At 51.8% G+C, this 21,642-nt stretch overlaps 1 protein-coding gene across 1 annotated transcript; it reads left to right on the top strand.

Moving 5' to 3' along the window:
- Positions 1-545: 545 nt before the first annotated feature.
- On the top strand, positions 546-17,833 carry LOC135576825 (cilia- and flagella-associated protein 52-like; the record flags this gene model as incomplete). Its single annotated transcript, XM_065043978.1, has 13 exons — positions 546-821; positions 1,553-1,689; positions 2,212-2,340; positions 3,247-3,346; positions 3,802-3,918; positions 10,343-10,443; positions 11,393-11,563; positions 13,128-13,276; positions 13,943-14,088; positions 15,268-15,419; positions 16,043-16,145; positions 16,308-16,419; positions 17,081-17,833. Coding segments are annotated over 13 exons (1,854 nt in total), but the record flags the coding sequence as incomplete, so codon positions are not given.
- Between the last annotated feature and the right edge of the window lie 3,809 nt (positions 17,834-21,642).

Genomic DNA, 21,642 nt, shown 5'->3' with positions numbered 1-21,642 from the left:
TAAGAGCCAATAAATCCATTTTGAGCCAATCAATCGATTTTATTTAGCAAGCGGTAATTAGGCAAAACAGCGCTGGGTGACCGGGGGAAGCTCAGTTCCGCCAACAGGCACAGCACTCAACTTTTCGTGTGTGCTTATATATGTTATACGCTCGTTCACACGCTGGGAATTTCCGTCTCTGGAACTTTGTTACCTGTGGCACCATCCGGGAGTCCTGTTACCTGTGGCACCATCCGGGAGTCCTGTTACCTGTGGCACCATCCGGGAGTCCTGTTATTTATGGCACCATCCAGGCAATCCAGGCATTGGCTTAACTACTACTACAAGGTTCTACAAAACATAATCAAACTTGCACAAGCGCAGTTACTGCTTACAACAATATGCATAATATAATTGAATCCTACTCGATTTGTTCAACATTAACCATTTTGGCCATCACTTATTCCAAGGGTGACCGTGCTGTTCGACACGGGGTTGTTCTGCTGAACAGCTCTGGGGAGAACTGGAAGGTTCTTTTCCTTCCCCCCCCTCGCCTTGTGAGGTAAACCGTGGGGAGCCAGTGGTTTCTGCAGCCCCTGAACTGTTGGCAGCCAGCGGATCTTTCACCCGTTTCTCTTGCAGGACATGTTCCCTGTGGCCTCATCTGCCACCCCGACAGGGAGCACATCCTGTACCCCCTGGGCTGTACGGTGCTGATTCAGCACCTGGACACTAAGAAACAGAGTTTCTTGCATGGCCAGGCCGATAACGTGTCCTGCGTTGTCGTGTCCAGGGATGGGATGTACGTCGCTTCAGGACAAGTCACCTGCATTGGGTTCAAGGTGGGTAATGCTCTGATTTTAACCGCTTAGTATTGACCAGAGAAATTGGAGTTGGCTTGCCAGTGGTGGGAACACCTTTCGTTTATTTTTTCTTTGGTTGGAAAATAAATATCTGCAATGGGAAGATGTTGAAGGGAATGGGAAATTGTAGTTACTCCATTGCTGGATGTGCCTTTATGTTTTTGTAAAACATGAAGCAGTCTCCCTAGGATTGAGGGATTTTTAGTTCCAGTCCTTTTTATCCAAAGTGTTGTGGGCGTGTGGCAGCCAAAATCTCATTAGACATTAATTAATAAATGGTGGTTTATTTCAAGTGAGACCTGAGTTCCAGAGCAGCTTAGGACTTTCAAAAGCCCTTGACAGGTACCTACCTGCATTTTCAGACCTCTGAAGTTCTTTTCGTTTTATTTTTGCCTGTTTGAAAGACCTCAAGACACTTGGAAGGGATCAGGTTTTAGTGCTTTCAGTATTTTAAAACCTAAGTCAAATACTCAGTGTCTCAGGGTAAATTTAGGTGCTGAAATGAAGCAGAGCTACTCAAGTGCTCAGCTGGAATAATGCTTCTTACAGCACCCAGTCTGAAGCCTCTTTGTGTCAGGGGTGCCCAGGGCTGCAGAGAAGCTTGGGCTGGGCTCCTTCGAACAACTTTCCTGCCAGAGAACGTTGTTCTCCCTGATCCTGCGAGTTACAGCTCATGCTCTGCCATCCCCCCCTTCTGCTTTGCCCCGCAGGCAGACGTCATCCTCTGGGATTTCCCAAAGCAGGAGTTACTTGCTCGGCTCTCGCTGCACGAGGGCAAAGTCGAGGGACTCTCGTTCTCGCCCAGAGGCATTTATCTTGTGTCCCTGGGAGGCCAGGACGACGGCAGGTAAGGATTTCCGCTTCTTGGCACAAGATCTTTGACAAGAATCAGATTCTATGGGCGGCCTGAGACGTTTTTCCAGGGAGGGTGGTGAGAGCCTGTCCCGGGTTGGCCAGAGAGGTGGTGGCTGAACCATCCCTGGAGACATCCCAGGCCAGGCTGGACGGGGCTCTGAGCACCCTGAGCTGCTGAAGATGTCCCTGCTCACGGCAGGGGGGCACTGGGGAGCTGGGAAGGTCCCTCCAACCCAAGCTGTTCTGTGATTCTGTATGATTTGAGTCGTGCTCCGCAGAAGGAATCTGATAAATCCACGTAGCCTTGCTTCAGGAGCAGGGGATGTAAACTGCAATTCCACACTTTGGTGACAAGTTTTTTCTTGGGTAGAATCTCTACAAAGTTACTTCTGTTGTGTGTCCTGGTAGGAACAGACTGCAGGACAATAGGCTTTGGCTTGCTTTTGGTTTTTAGTAATTGACTTCCAAGCAATGTCAAAAAGCGAAGCTGTTTCAAGGCTTTCTTCTCCTGCAGGGTGATGGTGTGGGACGTCAGTAAGAGAGAGGCTGTGTGCGGGAGCCCGGCCTCGCCGCGCAGCGCCGGCAATGCCAACGTCGTCATGTGCTCCAGCTGCAGGGACGAGGTGTTTGTCACTGCTGGAAAGTAAGGGTTTGTTGAGAGGAACGAGCAGAGCGAGAGAACCCCTGGCCCTATTTCCTTTGACAAAGAGTCTTTGTTTAACTACAAGGAAACTTAAGCAACTGTGTGCTTGTGTTGTTTCTTTTTACTCTGAATGGACTCATGAATACCCGTCAGGTTGTAGCTTTAAGGCATTTCTGCTTGTTCTCCATGTGACAATATGTTTTCAGAGCAGCACACAGGGGCCCACGTGCGTCACTTCTGCTCCTGATAGCAGGATTTTGTACTCAGCATTCCCCGTGCAGTGTTTAACATATTTAGTTGCCAGTGTTTACACAAGAAAAGCAGTCAATGAGTGCCCCTGAACAATGGCTAATTAATGTCGAAACAGTGATGTCTTGCCGGTCGTTGGATGATCTCCTGTCCTCACCAGATGTGATGTACAGTTGGTCACTGGCTTGTAACAAAAGTTGTACAAAACGTCGCGTTTTGCAAGGATTTGCGGCAGCGCCCATATATCCAGGCTGACGTTTAAACGCGTTGAGGGCCTGCACCTCCCTGTGCATCAGGGACGGCTTTGGATGCTCTTGGCTGCACTCGCACTTATGAGTGCTCGCCTTTGCAATTTTAGCACTTTGGTAAATGTAAGGGTGACTCTGCTTAAAGATATGACATCGTCTCTGACATCGTCAATTAAATTGCACTAGAAAAGAGTTGAAAGTGTCCTCATGTGTTTTTGCTGAAGCCTTAAGATTTTTGATTTCCCCGGAAAAAGTTTCCATAAGAGACTTCTCTGATATTGTTCTTTTTCTCCGTATTGAAAGATCAGAATAATGGAGCCTTGTGAAGGCTTTTTACATCTTGTAGTACTGAAAAAACTTGGAGGTTTCTGCATCTGTGGATTTGATCCCACTCTATTTGTTCTTATAGTTTCACCATTCGAGTGTGGGAACTCGACACAGCAACTAAAACAATCCATCCATCTGAATGCTACGCGGGGCAACTGAGAGGAATCAGCGTGTGTGTTCAGGTACGTTTCAGCCAAGATGACTTTGCTAAACTAAGAAACTCTGTACAGACTAGAGAAAACCCACGAGTTTCTCTAATAATGCTGGAAATGTTGGTCCCAAGCGCGTGACGGCAGTGAAGTTCCTCAGCATTGGCCATGGCCGTTGATCTCCCACGGCCTCTGGGAAAGAGTGTTCTGGATGCTCCTCAAGAGAAGCAGCACGTATTACGGTCACGGGCTCCGGCACCCGTATTTTTATGCTTCCAAATATGATCTAGATTTGGTTAGAAAGTGTCTGGCGTTCAGCAGTGTTCTGGATCTGTGCGTGTGATGGAACAGAAACATTGGCTGGGTTCCCCCAGGTGAACTCTTGGCAATCCACTGAACTAAAGCTGTTGATGCAGCCCAGTGTCAGGCGTGGGACACGGGTCTCAGTATCCAGACCGTGATCTCTTTTTCTTTATGCTTTCTTATAGATGACAGACGATGATGGTGATTTTCATCTTGGCACGACGAGTGGAGATGTCCTGAAAGTGAACACAAGCAGCAAGGTGCTGACTGCCTGTGGGCCCCAGAAGAAGAAGTTGAGCATGGTGAGTAGCAGCTCTGTGACTCCAATTCTGTCCTTGTCCTGCTCTTTGTCAGTGACTGAAGGTAGAGCAACCTGCGGGAGAACCATCACAAAGCGGATTCTCAGACTAACGCTTTTCCTGCGCTGTCAGTTCCTTGTGTCTCGGTCTTGATGCTGAAGGCTGAGCCCATTGTCCTGCTTTCATTGAGCTTCATTTGGCTCAGAATTTGGGTTTTACTTGAATCTCGTGTGTCATCCCACAAACTCTTGTACAATTAATCTGGTAAACGTCATAGAAAGTGAAAAGCAGTAATAAAAATGGAGCAGTTCCTGACTTTTTTGCTTCTTTTAAGAAGATACGAGCTGGAGTGAGACAGAGGACGTTCCTGGGAAGGCTGGTGGAAGCGCTTGTTTGAGAGGCTTTCCCGCACTTACTGCTGTAAGGTCCTATAGTCAGATCTCACAAATGTGTTAAACTGTCTGGACTGAACTTTTCTTTTTGTGTTTGTTCCCCATCCCATTCCCCCACTTCCCTTCGTCTTTTTGCTGTTCTGATTCTGCCACTGGTGAGGCAGAGATCTTACTGAAAAAGGCAGTATAAATCATGTAATTCAAGAGTTTATTGTAATGCGTATGTACAATTTGGACAAAACAAGGTTGCACAGGGTACATTGATTCTATTGCTTTTTAACTTCTGAGTTCTTGACTTCATAACCCCAAGGGTTTTTTTAACTGAGCTTTTTTTTGTCTCTAATTGGGACTCGTGGGTCTGAGCATCCTCAAACAGGAGTTATCTCCTGAATAAGGAGCTTCTGACCTGTGGTCATACAAGAATTCTGCATGCAGGCAGCTGTAATGATAAAACAATCGGCACCAGCTAGAACACTTGTTGTTGATTTCTCGTTATTTGGTGCTAGAAAAGGCTTCTTGTAGCGTCTCGGTCTATCCCTTGCCTAAGCTGGGATGTGTTTTGCGACTGCGTCAGCAGCACGCCCAGCAGCGAGCAGCAGGGGCAGCGCTGCCGCGGGAGGGCCGGCTGTGCTGGTGGGGATGCCGCGGGGCCGCTGTCCTGCGGGGCAGCAGATCTGCTCTGAGAGCAGCACAAGCCCACAGGGGCTGTAAGAGCAGTTCAGCAGTCAGCCCCAAAGAAAACGCTCCTCTGGGCTTGTTTCTCTCAGCCTCCTGAACTTTGCTTGGACAGGTGCATCCAAACCATGTACGTGCCCCTTCCAGATGAAATATTTATTGCGTTACAAATGCAGGCCCATGTCTCCGGGATAACTTGGACCCACTGAATCCTTTGAAACACAGTTCAATGTTTATCTGTTCCAGAAGGGTGGAGAAGTTATTACTTGTTTTTCCCACTTATATTGTAGGAATGCAAGTAGTTTTTCTCTGTGTCCCTCTTAAAGGACAGGAATGGATGTGTTTTGTTTTCCTGCTGGCAATGGTAAGTTCGCTGCAGGTGTGTCCCCGTGTGGGGACACCCGCACTGGCCGCGGTTGAGCCCCTTGTCCGGCTGCCCCCCTGCAGGGCTTTGCGTCCACGCAGGACCCGTGGCTGCTCTGTGCTGTCTCTTAGGCCAAGGTCTTGGTGACTGTCACCTCCCCTTGCAATGCCTGCGTGCTTTGAGTCCTTCTCCATCTCGCAGCACGTGCACCTCGGCCAGAGCCCCTGGTTGAAGCCACCCGAGGGCCTGAACTCCCGTGTCCTCAGGGCTGAGGGAAAGGTGCCAAATGCACTTGAAACAAAACGGCACCAAAAATACACTTCTGAGAACACTGCTAAAGAAGCCGTCAGGCAGGGTCACGAGCAGGATGCTGTGCCGTTTGGGGGTCCAAAAGAAAAAGCCAAGGCTCAAAGCCAGACCACAGTCCAGTGCGTACTGTGAGGGGTTTTATCGTAAGGCAGATCCATAGGAACGGCAGTTTGTGGCAGAGACCTTTGGAGCATCATGAGCTTCAGCTGACATGGCTTCTGAGAGTGAAAAGCTGAGGGAAAACAGGCCCCTTGACTGTGCAAGAGGCTGACAAGGTGTTGAGGAGAAGGGAAGATCCAGAAGTGGGTCTCATCACAGCCGCCTGCCAGCCTTGTGGACGAGCCCTGAGCTGGTAGGCGCTAATCTGGCTTCAGCTTGGGTTTGTGACTGTCATGTGGTGGCAGCTTCTTAGGATGTGGCACTGGTCGTTGGGGGAGCTGGGAGAGAAAAGGAGACATTCCCGTTGGATGGAAATAGCGAGGAGTCCTCCCAGTCTCCTCCTTTCCCCTCCCGCTTCAAACAGGCGTTCCTGTTCACAGGCTTTTCGGTCAGACACGCTCAGCCCCGTCACCCCTTCTCCTCTTGCTCTCTCCCTCGCTCTTCCCAATGCGCTTCCCTTGTGCCCGAGGAGGGGAATTCACCAGGGCAAACCCGTGTTGCTGCCGTCACTGGGAAGGCGCTGGGACGTTTTTCTCTGCAGTTACTGTCAGTGCCTCGGCCACAGATCCCCTCTCATACTTTCCAGCTCTCTTTCCCAGCTCCGTGCTGTGATTCCCTTTCCGCCCACCCCCTGCACATCTCTGCACACAAATCACGCCTTGTCACTAGACTGTCAACAAGTGCTCGCTGGACACACGTAGGATCTCGTGTTTTATGGCAGAAATTTCCAGTTGTAGCCTCACCTCCAGTGCCAAAAGAGGTATTTTGCAGATGTTTTTTCGAGTCAAAACCACAGCGTTTATCAGAACAAAACTATTTGCATCCTTGTTTCCACACAATTTAGTCCATCCCGTTGCTAACCAAGACATCTTGTGTGTCTTTCTTGAAAATGTACCTTGCATTAGCACTTGTACCAAAACTTCTCCCCTCCGGAGCCACGCATTGCAATGCTGTCTGTGTTTGAGAACAAACCTCTGCAACCCATGTTCACCAGTTGCACCGGGGAATTACGATCCGGTGGCAAAGCATGAAACTGCAAACCTGGAGTCCACAGCCACCCCACGCCGAGCACATCTGTAAAGGGTTTAGATACTGCGGGGTGAGGAGGCGATTCTGTTGAAAACAAGGTGGGGCACCCTTAAAGGAACTTTGCCTTTAGATACATAAGAACGTGTTGATTGTATAGACACGATCTGAAGATTTCTTGGTTTCTGTTTTGAAGAGGAGTGGCAAAATAGTTTGTTATGATGAAGCAACTTGTTTTCCATCTACCTGGAATGAAGTTTAAGTGCCTGTCTCTAAGGTGTATAAAGACTGGAATAAACAGCAGCATTAATTTTGCTCCCTGCCGCGGGCCTGAGGAGCTGTAAGGCACCCGTTGGAATGTGAAGAGGGATGTACAATTGCAAACGCATTTTCAGAAGTAGTTGGAGTGATTTGCATTGTAAAAAGAAATAAATATTGACAGGAGATGCGCTGGAAGAGTTCACAGAGCGCTCAAGAACTTTGCAAGAGATCCGAGTGGGACAAAGAGCAGGAATCCCTGCAGGAAGGGACCGGGCAGGCTGCAGTTCTGATGGGGTTTTTATTTATAGTCGTACTTGAAAGCGCTGGTTTCTTTGGGTGAGCAGTCAATAATGAATGGAGATATTTTTAACCTCCTACATTAGACTCTGCATTTCACCTACAAGAGCACTGGCAGCTGTAATCAGATAAACTCCGTAGTCATAGGTTGCATTTGTAATGCTGCCACCTGCCATAACGCTGAACCCAAAGGGCGTCTGAGGTGGAAGATTTTACAGGCAAAACCGCAGACCAGGAGCTCAGCAGCCAGGTGATGGGCCCGTGATAACAGGGGACTCGCCAAACGCTGCCAGCGCCTCGGAGGAAGTTTCCAGAAGCATTGCTCAGAAACCGCTCTGCTTGTGGATCGTCTTTCTAATGCAAAAGAATCCCTTTGTTCTTGTGCGTTTGCTGAGAATATTTGCACGAAACCCGGCGCCGCGGCCGCTGTGAGAATGTGGCAGAAGATCCTCTGCGCAGGTCGTGTTTGTCACCCATCAGGAGACTGCGGATGTGCTGCTGCTGGAGCCGGCGAGCGGGGAGCTCAGTGCTGGTGAATCACAGAGCGGGAGAGCGTGTGTCAGGTTCTTTTCTGCAGCCCATGGTTATTTGATCCTCAAGTTAAATCGTCTTTAAGCCGATGCGTAGGTAGGTGTGAGGCTGCCTGCATTGCCAGCGCTGGAATGCACAGTAACGCTTATGGTGATTTGGGGTTTTTTCCTTTAAAATGTATAAGCAAGCCTTTAAAAACAACCAATTGCTTCTATTTGCGTGGATAGTCGAAGCAAAGTAATTTTCCCAGATTCATCAGACCTCGCCTGTGGCTTTTTCCGTGTCCTCTCTGGGTCTAAACAGCTCAGATGTCCATTTTGTTTTCTCTTCTTTCTTCACTTCTCTCTCCTTCCTTAGCCCTTCAGTCCTTTCCGCGAACAAAACCAACACTTTGTGGCTTTGGTTTTTCTAAACCCTCTGAAGGTGTTAAATGCTGAACATTTCCCGGGCTTAGGCCAGATTAATGCTTGAGAAGCACAGGAAGGCTGGGGGTGCTGCTTAGATGTCAGACTTTGAATCCTAAAGCAGCGACATCTGTGTGTGTTCCCCAGTCACAAGTCAAGCCCACGACAGGGGTTTCTTCCTGGGGAATCAATACAGAATTACTCTGAGTCGCCTCTTGGTCGCTCTTTGAGAATTGACTTCTTGGTGCTTTCACAACACTAAATGCTGGAGCTGGGCATTGTTTTTCCCCGAAGAGCCACCACCAAACAGAAATTGTTGTTTTCCCATAATGGCTCGGGCTTAAAGGAGAAACAATCTGAACGTTGCGAACCTGCTGGTGGGATCCCAAGGGCTGGCAATGGTGCTTATGAACCTGGGAGCGGCAAATGCTGCTGGAGTCTGGACTGTGACTTACGGTGTCAGTCCAACAGCTCCTGCCCGTCCCTGCGGGTCTGTCTGGGCGGAACAGCCGCCGGCCACAGGTTCTGCAGGCGCCTCTGGGACGGGAACTTCGTTTTCAGTTCCAGTTTGGTGGCACAAAGCTCCTTTATTTCATGGTTTTGTCCTTTCCATTTCACTCATGCAGAAGTTCGCCCAAGCTCGTAGGGATATTTTCCCAAGTTAGAATATCAGGAGAGTCCAGCGTAGGGCAACAAAGATGATGAAGGGAGTGGAGCACCTCCCTTATGAAGAAAGGCTGAGGGAGCTGGGTCTCTCTAGTTTGGAGAAGAGGAGGCTAAGGGGGGACCTTATTAATGTCTATAACTATATAAAAGGTGAGTGCCGTGAGGATGGAGCCAGGCTCTTCTCAGTGGCAAACAATGACAGGACAAGGGGTAATGGGACCAAGCTGGAACACAAGAGGTTCCACTTAAATTTGAGAAGAAACCTCTTCTCAGTGAGGGTGCCAGAGCACTGAACAGGCTGCCCAGGGAGGTTGTGGAGTCTCCTTCCCTGGAGACATTCAAAACCCGCCTGGACATGTCCCTGTGCGACCTCACCTGGGCGTTCCTGCTCCATGGGGGGATTGGACTGGATGATCTTCTGAGGTCCCTTCCCATCCCAAACATACTGTGATACTGTGATACTGTGATTTAACCCCACAGAAGTCATTTCACTCCTCTGGCAGCCTATCTTGGAGTCTCTTGGTGATTTTCAAGAATGAATCTGTTGTACATGGAACAGTAATATTACTTCCCAGGTGGCAGAACTGAAGCAGATCTGACTCTTCTTACACTTGTATTTTGTGGAAGGCTGAGGACTGTTTTCATTTGTTTGGGTGTTTTTTGTTGATTTTGTTGTCATGCATTTTTTTCCTGTAGCCTGGTACTTTATCCACCGAACAGCATTTCTCCTTTTCCAGTGGCTGGCCTCCCGTTGATCTGCTCTGCTCAGTAACAGCAGAAACCCGTGTTGACCATGGGCTGACTCATTTCCAAAGCTTTCCTGTGACAAACGTATTTGATTCCCAATAGGTGGGAGATGGGATTGCATCTTTCAGGCAGAGAGAGAGGCCTGAGACGCAGAGGATCATCCTAAAAAGAGCTGTAGGAAAGACCATTGAAGCTGAGTTGTATCCTCTGTTGTTTTCGTGGCTGTTGGATGAAGGACACGCGGAAGGAAAAGCGCGAGTGCCGCTCCACGATGTGGGTATCGCTTGCTGCGATGAGGTCAGGCTCTGTACGTGGTCCCAGCTGCTCTGAAGAATCCAAGATAATGCTGTTTGCTCGCTCCTCGTACTGTATTAGTTCATCTAGACCTGCAATTAATAACTCTTTTCTCCCTTCTCCCTCTAGAGAGCCACTCTTTAGCCCAGGTCAGTGACAAAACACTGACAAAGCCGTATTGGAGTGAGATAAGCCCCGCCGTCGGGAGCCCGGTAGAGACTCCGTTGTGCTGTTCAGCGTGGCTGCAGCAGCAAGGAGCCTCTGCTCCCATCCGATTGCGTTTTCATCCTGTTTTCTCCTAGGGAGTCACAGCTTTGCTTTTGCCGAAGACAGGAGGTTTAATAGTCGGCACCGGAGAAGGGACTGTAGCTCTCTGTACAGGCTCAGACTGCCAAGTAAAGAAGTGAGTTTGTAGATGGAAGAATCAGGAGGGGAGAGGTGACAATTCCTCCAAAAGGGTCACGGTATGAGAACCAATCATTTCTATGGAAAGGCATAATCCAAGTCAGTCTCAGTTTTTCAGTCCTGCAGACACAATACACGGTCTGGTTCCAGCGTCATGAGGTTGGAGCAAACTGAAAATGACTGCGTGCGTTTGCAGGGAAGTGCCCTCTGATCCTTCCTTGGAAATGACTGTTGTTTCCTTTGGAGCAGTAGGAGTCAGATCCTAAATTGATGCCAAGCCAGACAGATTTGTTGAAGTCAATAGAATGATGCTTATTTACGCCGGGTGAGAAAGAGTAGTAGTTGCCATCTCCAAAAGGGTTTGTTGGGGGTCATGGGATTGTAAAGCAGGGCTCTGCTAATTTTATAGGCACGTGTCTGGAAGTGCTGGAGTATTTGCAAGGCTTTTTTCTGCATACCAGATAGAAAGCTGCAGGCGTCATTTCCCCATACGTGATTTGAAAATTGGGCTCACACCTACTCATTTGGCATTGCTTGAATATCCCCTTCAAGTGTACAGTTGTGCAAGCTTAGCTTTGTACGACTGAAACTATTCCCAGAAGGTCTAAACTGTCTGGAAATATCCTTGAAAGTGGGATATTGAAGTGCACTTGAGCAAGAATATCAACAAAGCTGTTGTTACCTTAGGCCCTGGTGCAGGAAATCAAGTCTCCAAAGCGCTGCCTGTGCCAGCCCTGGCAGAGCAGCAGGTGGGACGGGCAAGATCATGGGAAGTAGGAAACGTGACTGGGAATGGAATGTTAGTCCTGCCCGTGCTCTTGCGTCTTGATATCACAGCCTAGTGTGGAGCTTTTTGGGGAAACAGCGAAAGCCGAATTCTTGAGAAGCTGGAAAATGAAAGTTCCTCGAGGTCAATGTATGGCCAAACCTTTGCTTTCTTTGCACAGGAGGATGCGAGTTGAAGGTGCTGTCACTTCCCTGACGTGTAGAGGTCGGGACGACCAGTTCTTTCTAGGGACAAATAAAGGCCAGATGCACCGCAGTGCCTACGCTACATTTAAAGAGGAGCTGGTCGCCGTCTGTCACACCGAAGCCGTCAACGACATTGTTTTTCCTGAGTGAGTATAACGGGCTGGGCTGTATTTGGCTGGTGCAGAAGCTTGAGGAGCTGCCGCTGAGGTCAGGGTGCCTGTGTGCGCAGCTTTGACCACAGGAACCCAGAGCCTGGTACCATCTGTTGGGATGATTGATACGGGCGATGCTGTCACCTGCCCAAAAAACGCCGGGGTGACGGTGAGCAGCTGCTTCAAAGCAGAAGGCAGCAGTTCAGTTGGAGCACTGGAAAAACCACTGATCTGCAGAAAGGATGATAAGTAAAAAGACCTGAATTATTGATGTTTGGTCAGCGGCAGGGATGGCAGCCTCCCCCTTTTGTCCCAGGGTCGCTCTGCATTTGTCTTGTGAACGCACAGCAAATGTTCCCTTCCTGGGTAGTAGCATCGTGACTCTTTCTTTTGTTTTTTTAAACCCACAGTGGATCATCTCTCCAGATGGAAAATGGGATTTTGATCCAAATGAACATTTTTGGCATATTTTTATTGCTTCGCTTCTCGGCCCAGCACAAAGGATCAGATGTCACCGAGGTGCAGGGAGTGCAGGGTGCAGGAAGCGCTCCTCCCTGCCTGCCGCCAGCCTCAAACCCACATCTTCTCATCTAATGAGAAAATCAGGTGGAGCTTTAGGGTGATGTGCTGCTGATACCGCTGATTGACACGCCTGTGTCACAGCCATTAGTGCTGACTGTAAGGACTACAGGACTACATCCTTGCGTAGATGTTTGAGCTTCTTATCTGTTGCCTGCTCTTGAACAAAGCCTATTGCTGATGGGGAAATACGGGCTTAATTTCCCTGCTCTGGCTTATTTCAGAATCCTTCACTTGCTGATGTTATCCTGGTTGATAAAGCACCCGTGCAAGCTGGGCTTGAAAGAGGCCACACTTGTGTTGTGCCGGTTTTCTCTGTCCTGGTTCATCTTTCTGGGCATTGATGGTGCTGTTGAACAAAAGCTCGCGGTACCTTTCTAGATGTCACTTTCTGTTGCATCCCTAGGACGAGTGGCTTAGAGCTTATTTCAAAGCACTGTGTCCCATGGCTTTTGAAATGCTGCAGGTCTTGTTTTATTCCAACATTTATAACAAGTATATTATGAACAGGCTTTGCCATCATTTCTATTGCCTTCAGCGCTGTTGAATGGGAATCATCCAGTAAGCAAGATAACAAATGACATCTTTACAATGTGAGGCTGCTGTTAGTGGCTGATGTTAAACCTGGGCAGTCAGCACTTTTACACCCACTTTTGTGTCTATTCTATAGAACACATGAAGTTGTTTAGAGATTGAATATGGGGAATAAACGTCACAGCTTCAGCAGAAAGAGTTCTTTTAGTTTGACTTTAACTGTTCCTTAAAATGAATCTTTGAAGAGAACCCAAACCAGGGGAATTTCATGTGAGAAAGGTGATCCTCCAAAAAAGGCCTTTGTCTTAGCCATGGGGATCCCTGTGGGGCAGATCCCAGCTGCAGGTTAGCAAAGCCGAGCTTTGGAGGCCGATTTGAGCTGTGACAAAGCAAGGAGCGTTTCTGTGTGCCCCTCCTCGTTCCCTCTCCTCTCTGAACTCTCCAGGGGACATTCGGACTTGTTCGTTACCTGCTCCACAAACGACATTCGAGTGTGGTACACGCCGGAACGTCTGGAGCGGCTGCGAATCACCGTCCCCAACGTCACCCGCCACGCGGTCGAGGTGACGAGGGACGGCATGGTCATCGTTTCAGGTAATGGTCAGTCCAGAGCCGTGGTTGCTCAACTTAATAAACATCAGTATGTTAAAATGAAGAGAAGATTAAATTGGGAAAGCGTTTAAATGGAGTTCATGGCGACACCCAAAGGCCTCTTTGCTTGCAGCTGGTCCGATGGACTTTGCTGGCAGCCCCGCTGTCCTGGTGCTGCAGTTGCGGTGAGGGTAGAAGGCAAGGGCTGGAGACCTTGCTTTGGATCAGTGAATTCCGGCAATCCAGAATGCGGTTCAGTCTTATTTAAATTACCTAATTCTAAAATATCAACCTTGTTGTGTGCAGCAGCTTCACCTGTGATGTATGTAGAGCACATTTGCATAAAGCCGCCGTCCATCGCCATGTGAAAGTTGCTGACACAGGGACTCCTGCAGTCCTAGAGCAGCCGTGCAGCCTCCCCATGGTTACCAAACCACTTTGTCCACAGCCAGAATCCAAAAGCAATTACATTTCAACAGTGTGTTTGGGACCGTAGCTCTGCGGGCTCATCTGCAGTACAGTGGTTTTCACGGGTATGCTGGTGATCTAACAGCGTGGGCCTTATGTGGGAACTTCTTTATAAAAAGGGGTTGGTTTGGAAAGGAAAGAGCGACAACAGTGTGAGGAAAGTCTGTGCGCCCGGGCAGTCTCTTTCTTTCTGTTCATCAGCTTGGAATGACGGGAAAATCCGCGCCTTCGTGCCCGCTACGGGAGAGCCAATGTACGAGATCAACAACGCCCGTAACCTGGGAGTGACGGCAATTGCTGCGACCAGCGACTGCAAACAGATCATTAGCGGAGGAGGTGACGGGCAGGTAATTTGTGCTTCAAAACCTGGAGCAGCTTCGTGCGCTCATCACAGGGCCTGCGAATTGCCTGGAAGTGCTCAGTCAGAACGGGAGCTGTTCTGAGCTGCCGCTTGAGCCAAGGGCTGAGTTCAAAGATATCAGCTTTTGAGATGTGCTGTTGTTCTCAGAGGGCATCATGTAAAACAGTGCCCCGATTTCTTCTGGCATGGCAGTTTTGGAAATCCTTCTAATGCAGAATATGCTCTTAATCCTTTTTGTCCATTTGTCTCCCCCCTCTATTTGGCTGTATTTGTGCAGCTGAGACAGAAATACAACTAAGGGTTGGTGAAGCAGAAAGGAGAACCGCAGGGGCGCACTTGCAGTACTCGTTGGGAACACAAAAAAGCTGCTCTGCGATGCCAATGGTTCTGTCAGAATCAGTCCTCAGGAAGCTGTGACTTCAGGGTTGCTGAAGGGATCGGGATGCTCTGAGCTTTGAGCAAGTGGCAACTGGACATCCAGATCCCTTCGGGAACTCGGCATCAGCCTCGAAAGCGTGGAAGGTCAGCTCTTCTCTGCCTTTGATGCCCGTGTCTAAATGTCTAAATTTTCCCTGGGATTTGGCCTTAGTGGAATGTCGAGGTGAACAGACATTGCAATGTTTGGCACTAGTGGGACAGGACGTGCAAGGTGTGAAGGATCAAGGCCTCAAAGCAGAAAGGTTTTTGCTGTTACCAGCACAGGGAAAAGAGGTGCTTTCAGGCACGTGTTTCACATCGAAGCTTTAAAGAGCTGTTTTGTATTTCCTTCCTGGCATTCTCTGTAGGACAAATAGCGGGTAGCTCCTTTCTATTCCATTGCAGCAGCTTTGTGCTTTGATCTTGAAAGCACCACTGGCAATAGATCGTGGACTGGGTGGTTTTTCCTGATCAAGAGCTGTGTAAAATGAAGCATGGGAGAGCGGGCACTTGGCAAAACCAAGGCCTGGGGTTGATGGCCACGAATTCCTGAAGCAAGTGGATTACACTGTGGAGAACTCAGTTGAGCTTCACAGGTCAGCTGCACCAATAACCCACAGGCCAATGGAGACGGTTGGGACTGAGCTGCTGTACGTGTTGGCAGAGAAAGGCAGAGTTCAGGAAAGCTCCTCCTGAGCTCCGGCAGGACCAGCTGGTACCAGAGCAGATGTGTGCTGCTGATTTTCAGGTGAGGATCTGGAATATTGGTGAGAAAACCCAGAAGCTGAGGGGAGTTCTGAAGGAGCACAGAGGTGCCGTGTCCTGCATCAAGACTAATAAGAACGACAAAGAGGGTGTCACAGCCAGCCTGGGCGGAACGTGCGTCATCTGGGATCTTGAGCAAGGCGACAGATTAGTATTGCGAAGGCACTTGGAGTGCTGGTAATATCTGTAGGGTCACTGTGCCCGGTTTGGGACACCACAGAGCGAGGAGGAGGGGAAAAAGAGCATGAAGAGATAAAAACTTCTAGAAAGAACAATCGGGTCAGGGAATGTAGAACCTCCAATTCGAGAAGCTTTTCAGAAAAGCTCAGACAAACCTTTGTCTGCGGTTGTTTTCCTGTGCGGGATCCTGCTTGGCCAAGGTGGAGCGGGTGAGTTCCCAAGTTTCCCACTAGCTCTGTTTTCCAGAACTTTGTGACTCGTGTCGAGCTCTTGCGGATCTGCAGACTTTCTGCACTGGGGTAAGGCCGAGGACACCTTGGCATAGGGAACAGCACCTGGAAAGCATTCTGGGTTTAAACATTTCATTTCGTACGACAGCAGATCAAGAGTCCTACAGGGCAGCTGTGATGGAAACAGAACTGATAGCCTAACGGGCTTCATGGAACCCTGAACTCAGAGCAGTGCCTGAGAATATCCAAGGAGAGAGATCTGATGTACAGCACAGGCAGAGACATTCCAGGCAGGCAAAGTTTGGGTTTTGATGCTGTTGCTCTGTCTCATTTTGGGGTGTTTTGCAGGCGTTACGTGAGAAAACAAATGATCCTAGACAACACATTGTTCAAATGCGTGTGTTACCATCGCGGAGAGTACCAGATAATCACCAGTGGAACAGACAGAAAGGTGAGCAAAGCTGCAGGAACTCTGCAGTGCACAACACACGGTCTGGCGCTGGTTCTGGGGTGAAACTCCGGTCCCTGCACAGCAGGTTGTGTCCCAGGGCGGTGCTGAAACCCGTGTGCTGCTCACGGCCAGCTGAGCGCCCCGCTCTGCTCTGCTCTCTAGATCGTGTACTGGGAAGGGCTCGATGGCTCCGCAATCAGAGAAGTGCAAGGCTCTCTGTCGAGCTCCATCAACGGGATGGACATCACAGCGGACGGGGCGTCCTTTGTCACAGGTGAGTGCGTGGTTGGAGCTGGAGAAAGGAGGTCGTATTAAGACCAGGAAAAGCAAGGCAGTGAACCAAGGATCTCAGTACAGTGCGAAAAAGCTGAAAAAAGGGGTCAGCTAAAGGGGAAAAGAACATGAATCACCAAAGAAAAATACTGTGGTTCAGGCTGTAGTTCAGACTGGGAAGATGCTGCTGTAGCTCACTGGGATCTGCTGGTGAAGGTCCTGAGCCCTTCACTGGACACTGACCCCAGCAGAACAGAAGCAGGTTTTGCCATAATGCCCAAGAAAACATATCCTGCTCTTCCTAGGAACACCGAAGCGTTCCCCTGCCTGGGAGCGGGGAACAAAAAGCAGCAGAACTCGGTGTATCACAGTATCACAGTATGTTTGGGATGGGAAGGGACCTCAGAAGATCATCCAGTCCAATCCCCCATGGAGCAGGAACGCCCAGGTGAGGTCGCACAGGAACATGTCCAGGCGGGTATTGAATGTCTGCAGAAAAGGAGACTCCACACCCCCCTGGGCAGCCTGTTCAGTGCTCTGGCACCCTCACTGAGAAGAAGTTTCTTCTCAAATTGAAGTGGAACCTCTTGTGTTCCAGCTTGGTCCCATTACCCCTTGTCCTGTCATTGTAATCGTTTGTTCTTCCTCTGTGCCTGACGCAGGTGGTGACGACCATCTGGTGAAGCTGTGGGACTATAAGGAGGGCACGGTGACTCACGTGGGAGTGGGCCACAGCGGCAACATCACCCGCCTCAAGATCTGCCCCGCGAACAAGTACATGGTGAGCGTGAGCGCGGCCGGTGCCGTCCTCATCTGGAAATAGCCCAGCTCGGGCTGACAGCCGGTGCCGGAGCTGCTGGGCTGCTGCTTCCCCGGCCGGCCCTGGAAATGCTCTTCTCTTACCACTCAGTTTGTTGTCAATCGTTTGTTCTGTTAGAGTAAACAGTATATTTCTGCTCCCTGGTATGCATTTACCAGGTCCTTAGATACCCTTTCTAGCTCAATTTTTTTCAGGGGAGCTAAGAATTTGCTGTTTGTTTTGGATTCATCACTTCCAAAAATCACCTTGGCAGTCGTTGTAACAGTTTGCGTTGTTCCTGCCGCCTTTCCTGCCCGTCTCAGCATCATCTGCCTTGTACGTCTACTCATTTGTGGGCTCTCTCTTGCTTTCACATGGTCTCTCTCTTCTGTGCACTCTCCTGTCTCTTATTTAATGAATAACTTGTTGTTTCAATTCAGTCTGCTGTGTTTAGTGCAGACAGCAGTGCAGGCAGTGGTGCAGACAGGCGTGGAGACAGTGGTGCAGGCAGCGCACAGGCAGTGGAGCAGAGAGCGGAGCAGGCAGCGCACAGGCAGCGCACAGGCAGCGCACGGGCAGCGCACGGGCAGCGCACGGGCAGCGCACAGGGAGAGCACAGGGAGAGCACAGGCAGCGCACAGGCAGCGGTGCAGGCAGAAATGCAGACAGTGGTGCGGGCAGTGGAGCAGAGAGCGGAGCAGGCAGCGCACAGGCAGAGCACAAGCAGAGCAATAGGCAGCGCACAGGCAGAGCACAGGCAGCGCACAGGCAGCGCACAGGCAGAGCTGGACCATGCCCAGTCTCCCAGCCCCACCGGTTCTCCCCAGCTCAGCCCCGGGTACAACCCGCGGCAGTGGGACGGGGTGTCTGAAAGCACATTTCCCCTCGGCCGCACGGGTGTTCCAGCCTGTGCCAAGGGACGGGAGCGGCTCCAATACAGAAAACATTGTCCGATGGCAAAGCCCAGACAGTGGGGACCATGTTTTCCCTTTGTTTTTATTGTTCTTGTGATTGGCAGCATGACAATGGATTTCTGCCGGGCCTGGAACAGCTCAGCTCAGACCTGCTCAGGCTTTTTTCTTGAGCTTATCCTGACACCCAAGTGCCTCCCTGGGGCAGAGACTCTTGCCCAGGCAGAGGAGACGTTTCCAACACTGTCCTGTCACCGTGTCTCCCTGATCAAACCAAAACTCTCCGTGTCTTTATTATCCACCCCAGCTGTCTGGTGCCCGAGGCACCGGGACAGTTCGTGCCATAACAACACGGAATTTTCCAGAATAGCGAGCAAGCATTTTCCCCTCTGCTTGCATTGGACGTTTTCATTTTCCACACCCCAAATTTGCTCCCAAGTCTGCAGCATGCTGCAGCACCGATGGATGTTGGATTCAGCCTGAACAGGAAGGCATCGCGTTCAGAACGGTTTGAAGGGGGAAGGTCGCACACACGATCTTGTTGAAAGGCAGATCAGCATAGCGAGCATTCCTGGCGCCCGCTCCAACCTGCAAACGCTTTGGATTGGAATGGACTGGCGGTACCTGTCAGAAAGGAATCGCTGCCTGCGCCCCGGCGCTTGGGAAGATGCTGCTCAAGAAGAACCCCAGCAGGGTTTTAGGTCCTTGGCTGATGGGAGCTGGTTTTCTTCCCCGCATCAGCGTGGCAGGGCGTTCAGAGGCTCTCGCTGCTGTTACCTGCTGCACTTTGTGGCACATTGCTGGGGACCCGGCAGAGCCACTGGCGTTATCTAACACTTCCTAATTCAGGCAGGTTTGGAGTTTTGGGACGTGCCTGTTTCACTGTCGCATTTTAGACTATTTCCCTTTCCTGTGTTCATCGGGTCTTGCTTTCTACCAACCTCCTTCCAACAAATGCTGGTTTCTGATCTCTCAGTCTGGCTCCTGCATCTTTCACTGTCCGGCTCCCCTCGCTTTTTCTTCAGGCTTTTCCTGCTTTCATTGACAAACTGCTTTGGATTTCTGGTTCCGCTCAATCCAGCATTAAGCCCCGCTCAGGTTCCGCTGGCGGCCACCAGCCTGGCATCCCCGGGGAGGTCACTGTGTCCCTGCCACCAACACCCTGCCCCATGGGAGGAGGGATTGTGACATCCAGCAGCACCACCTGGCCCTTCCTCCACCACTTTGCCCCATCTCTTCGGAACCCACATCACCTCCAGCTGCATCCAGGGCCAGGCTTGCAGCACATCCCCATGGCCAGGGTGTCTGTGGGGCAGGGAAGGCGCTGCAGAGCCTGCCTGGCACAGCTGTCCCTTCCGGGGGGAAAGGCAGATGCAGGGATGGAAGAGAGTCCGCAGCACCCACAGCCAAGCTCAGATCCCCTGGGAGCCCCCCCAACATCATCATCAGCCTCTGCAGCTCCCCGGGGAGAGAAGAGCCACACGCCGCAATGGGGCCTCTGCAACACCCCCTGCCCTGCAGCGAGGTGACACTCAGTGGCACCCGTGCCTGGCACAGGGACCTCCTTCCCACTCCATCCCTTGCCAGCCCCTTGGCCCTGGTTAAGGACAGCTCTGCCCGAGATGTGCCCAGGCTCCCGGGCACAGGGCAGCGCTGGGGCTGTTATCTCAGCAGTGCTGGCAGCTGTCAAAGCAACCCGGGCCAGGGTTCACCTCCAGGCTGTTGGCACAGACAGGCGGGTCCCAGCCTCACACGGCTGGACTTGGTTGGGGCTGCGAGTCTCTCAGAGCTGTGTGAAGAACCACACGTTGCCACCGGGTTGCCGTCCAGGGGAGTTGCTGCAGAAACAGCCGCTGCCACATGCGTGGTGCTGTGGGACGGATCCAGCTGGACCATGGGACTGATCCGGTTGAAAACTGCTTGTCAGAACCAGAGTGGGTTTCCCCTGCTGGCGGTGCTGCAGGTGGGGAGGAGGAGCTGACCCAGTGGCCTCAGCCATCCTGTGTCCCCCCGGGCACATAGGGAAGGCTCAGGGGCTGATCCCTGCGGCGGGGGGAAGGTGACACTGTCCCTCCCCAGCCAAGCTCTGCCGGACCCCAAACGAGCACCCACACGTGGGGCCAGCTGGTGTGGGGTGGGCAGGAGGCAGCCAAAGCCTCCGGGCTGTGCCAGCGCTGGGGTGGCCACCCTTGTTCTGTGGCTCTTTGTGGAGGGAGCTTCGTTAGGTCTCAAAACCTCAGTGTGGAGGGTGCAGAGGTGGCCACTGTGCCACTGTCCCAGCTAAGAGCACCCCGAGGTGGCAGGATCAGGGCACCCCACAGCGATGCTGTGACACCCTGGGGTGATGCTGGGGACATCAGGCTGGGGTACCCGCGGTGATGCTGGGGACACCGGGGCAGCCCCCGCTCCCGCTCCCTCGTCCTCCTCGTCCTCGTCCTCCTTCTCCCGTCCCTCTCCCCGCTCGCGGCCCCAGCCCGGCCGGGGGAGGAGCCGGCCGCGCACCAAACCGCCCGGCCGGCCCCTCCGGCCCCGCAGCGGCACCGGCACCGGCGGCGGGGGGTGCCCAGCGCCCGCCCGGAGCCATGAGCGCGCAGGGGCTGCGGAACCACGGGAACACCTGCTGCATGAACGCGGTGCTGCAGTGCCTCAGCGGCACCTCCCGCACCCAGCGGCACCTCCCGCACCCACCGGCACCTCCAGCAACCACCGGCACCTCCAGCACCCACCGGCACCTCCAGCAACCACCGGCATCTCCAGCACCCACCGGCATCTCCAGCACCCACCGGCATCTCCCGCACCCACCGCACCCCCTGCCCCGCACATCCCACCTGCACCCTGTGCCCCCCACACTCACTGGGACCCCCTGCTGCTCCCAGCACCCCCAGCTCCCAGCACCCTCTCCTGTGCCACGTCCTCCCCATGGGCCTTGCTCTGCCCTGCCAAATGCCCCCAGCCCCGCTGTCCCTCCAGCCCCACTGCCGTCACCCACCTCCTGCCTTCAGCTGAGCTCTGACCTCCCTTGGGTGGGCGAACTCACTGTCCCGGCCACCCTCACGGAGCCCAAGAGTGAGCGCCGTGCTGGTCTTGGTGGCGCCACCAGGGGATGGTGCCACCAGGGGATGGCACCACCAGGGGATGGTGCCATGGGAGCCCAACCCAGTGGCCTCAGGCCCTGTGGCTGAGTGCATGTCACATCCCTGCAGGGCACAGGCCAGTGTGCTGCGGACCTGCATCCATTTTAGGGACAAGGACAGGACAGCACTTTGATCCTGGCGTGGCAGCCCCCTGTGCTCAGGGACACACGCCTGTGGGGTGACATTTCCCCAGGGACTTGCTGCTGCAATTAAACTGCTGCTGCCATGAAACTTTGCAAAGCGCTCAGAGGAGCTGCTGAGGGGCTGGACCTGCCCTGGTCAGGGTTTCTGGCGCTGCTGGGGGAGCTCATTGCCTTTAATTTCCCTGTAGCAAAGTCCCCAGCTCTTGCAGCACTGCGCACAGGATTTCCATGCCCTCT

The sequence above is a fragment of the Columba livia genome, chromosome 31 (assembly GCF_036013475.1).
Source record: "Columba livia isolate bColLiv1 breed racing homer chromosome 31, bColLiv1.pat.W.v2, whole genome shotgun sequence".
Taxonomy (NCBI): Eukaryota; Metazoa; Chordata; class Aves; order Columbiformes; family Columbidae; genus Columba; species Columba livia.
Note: the sequence above shows the minus strand (reverse complement) of the source record. Positions and strands in the feature narration are given on the sequence as shown.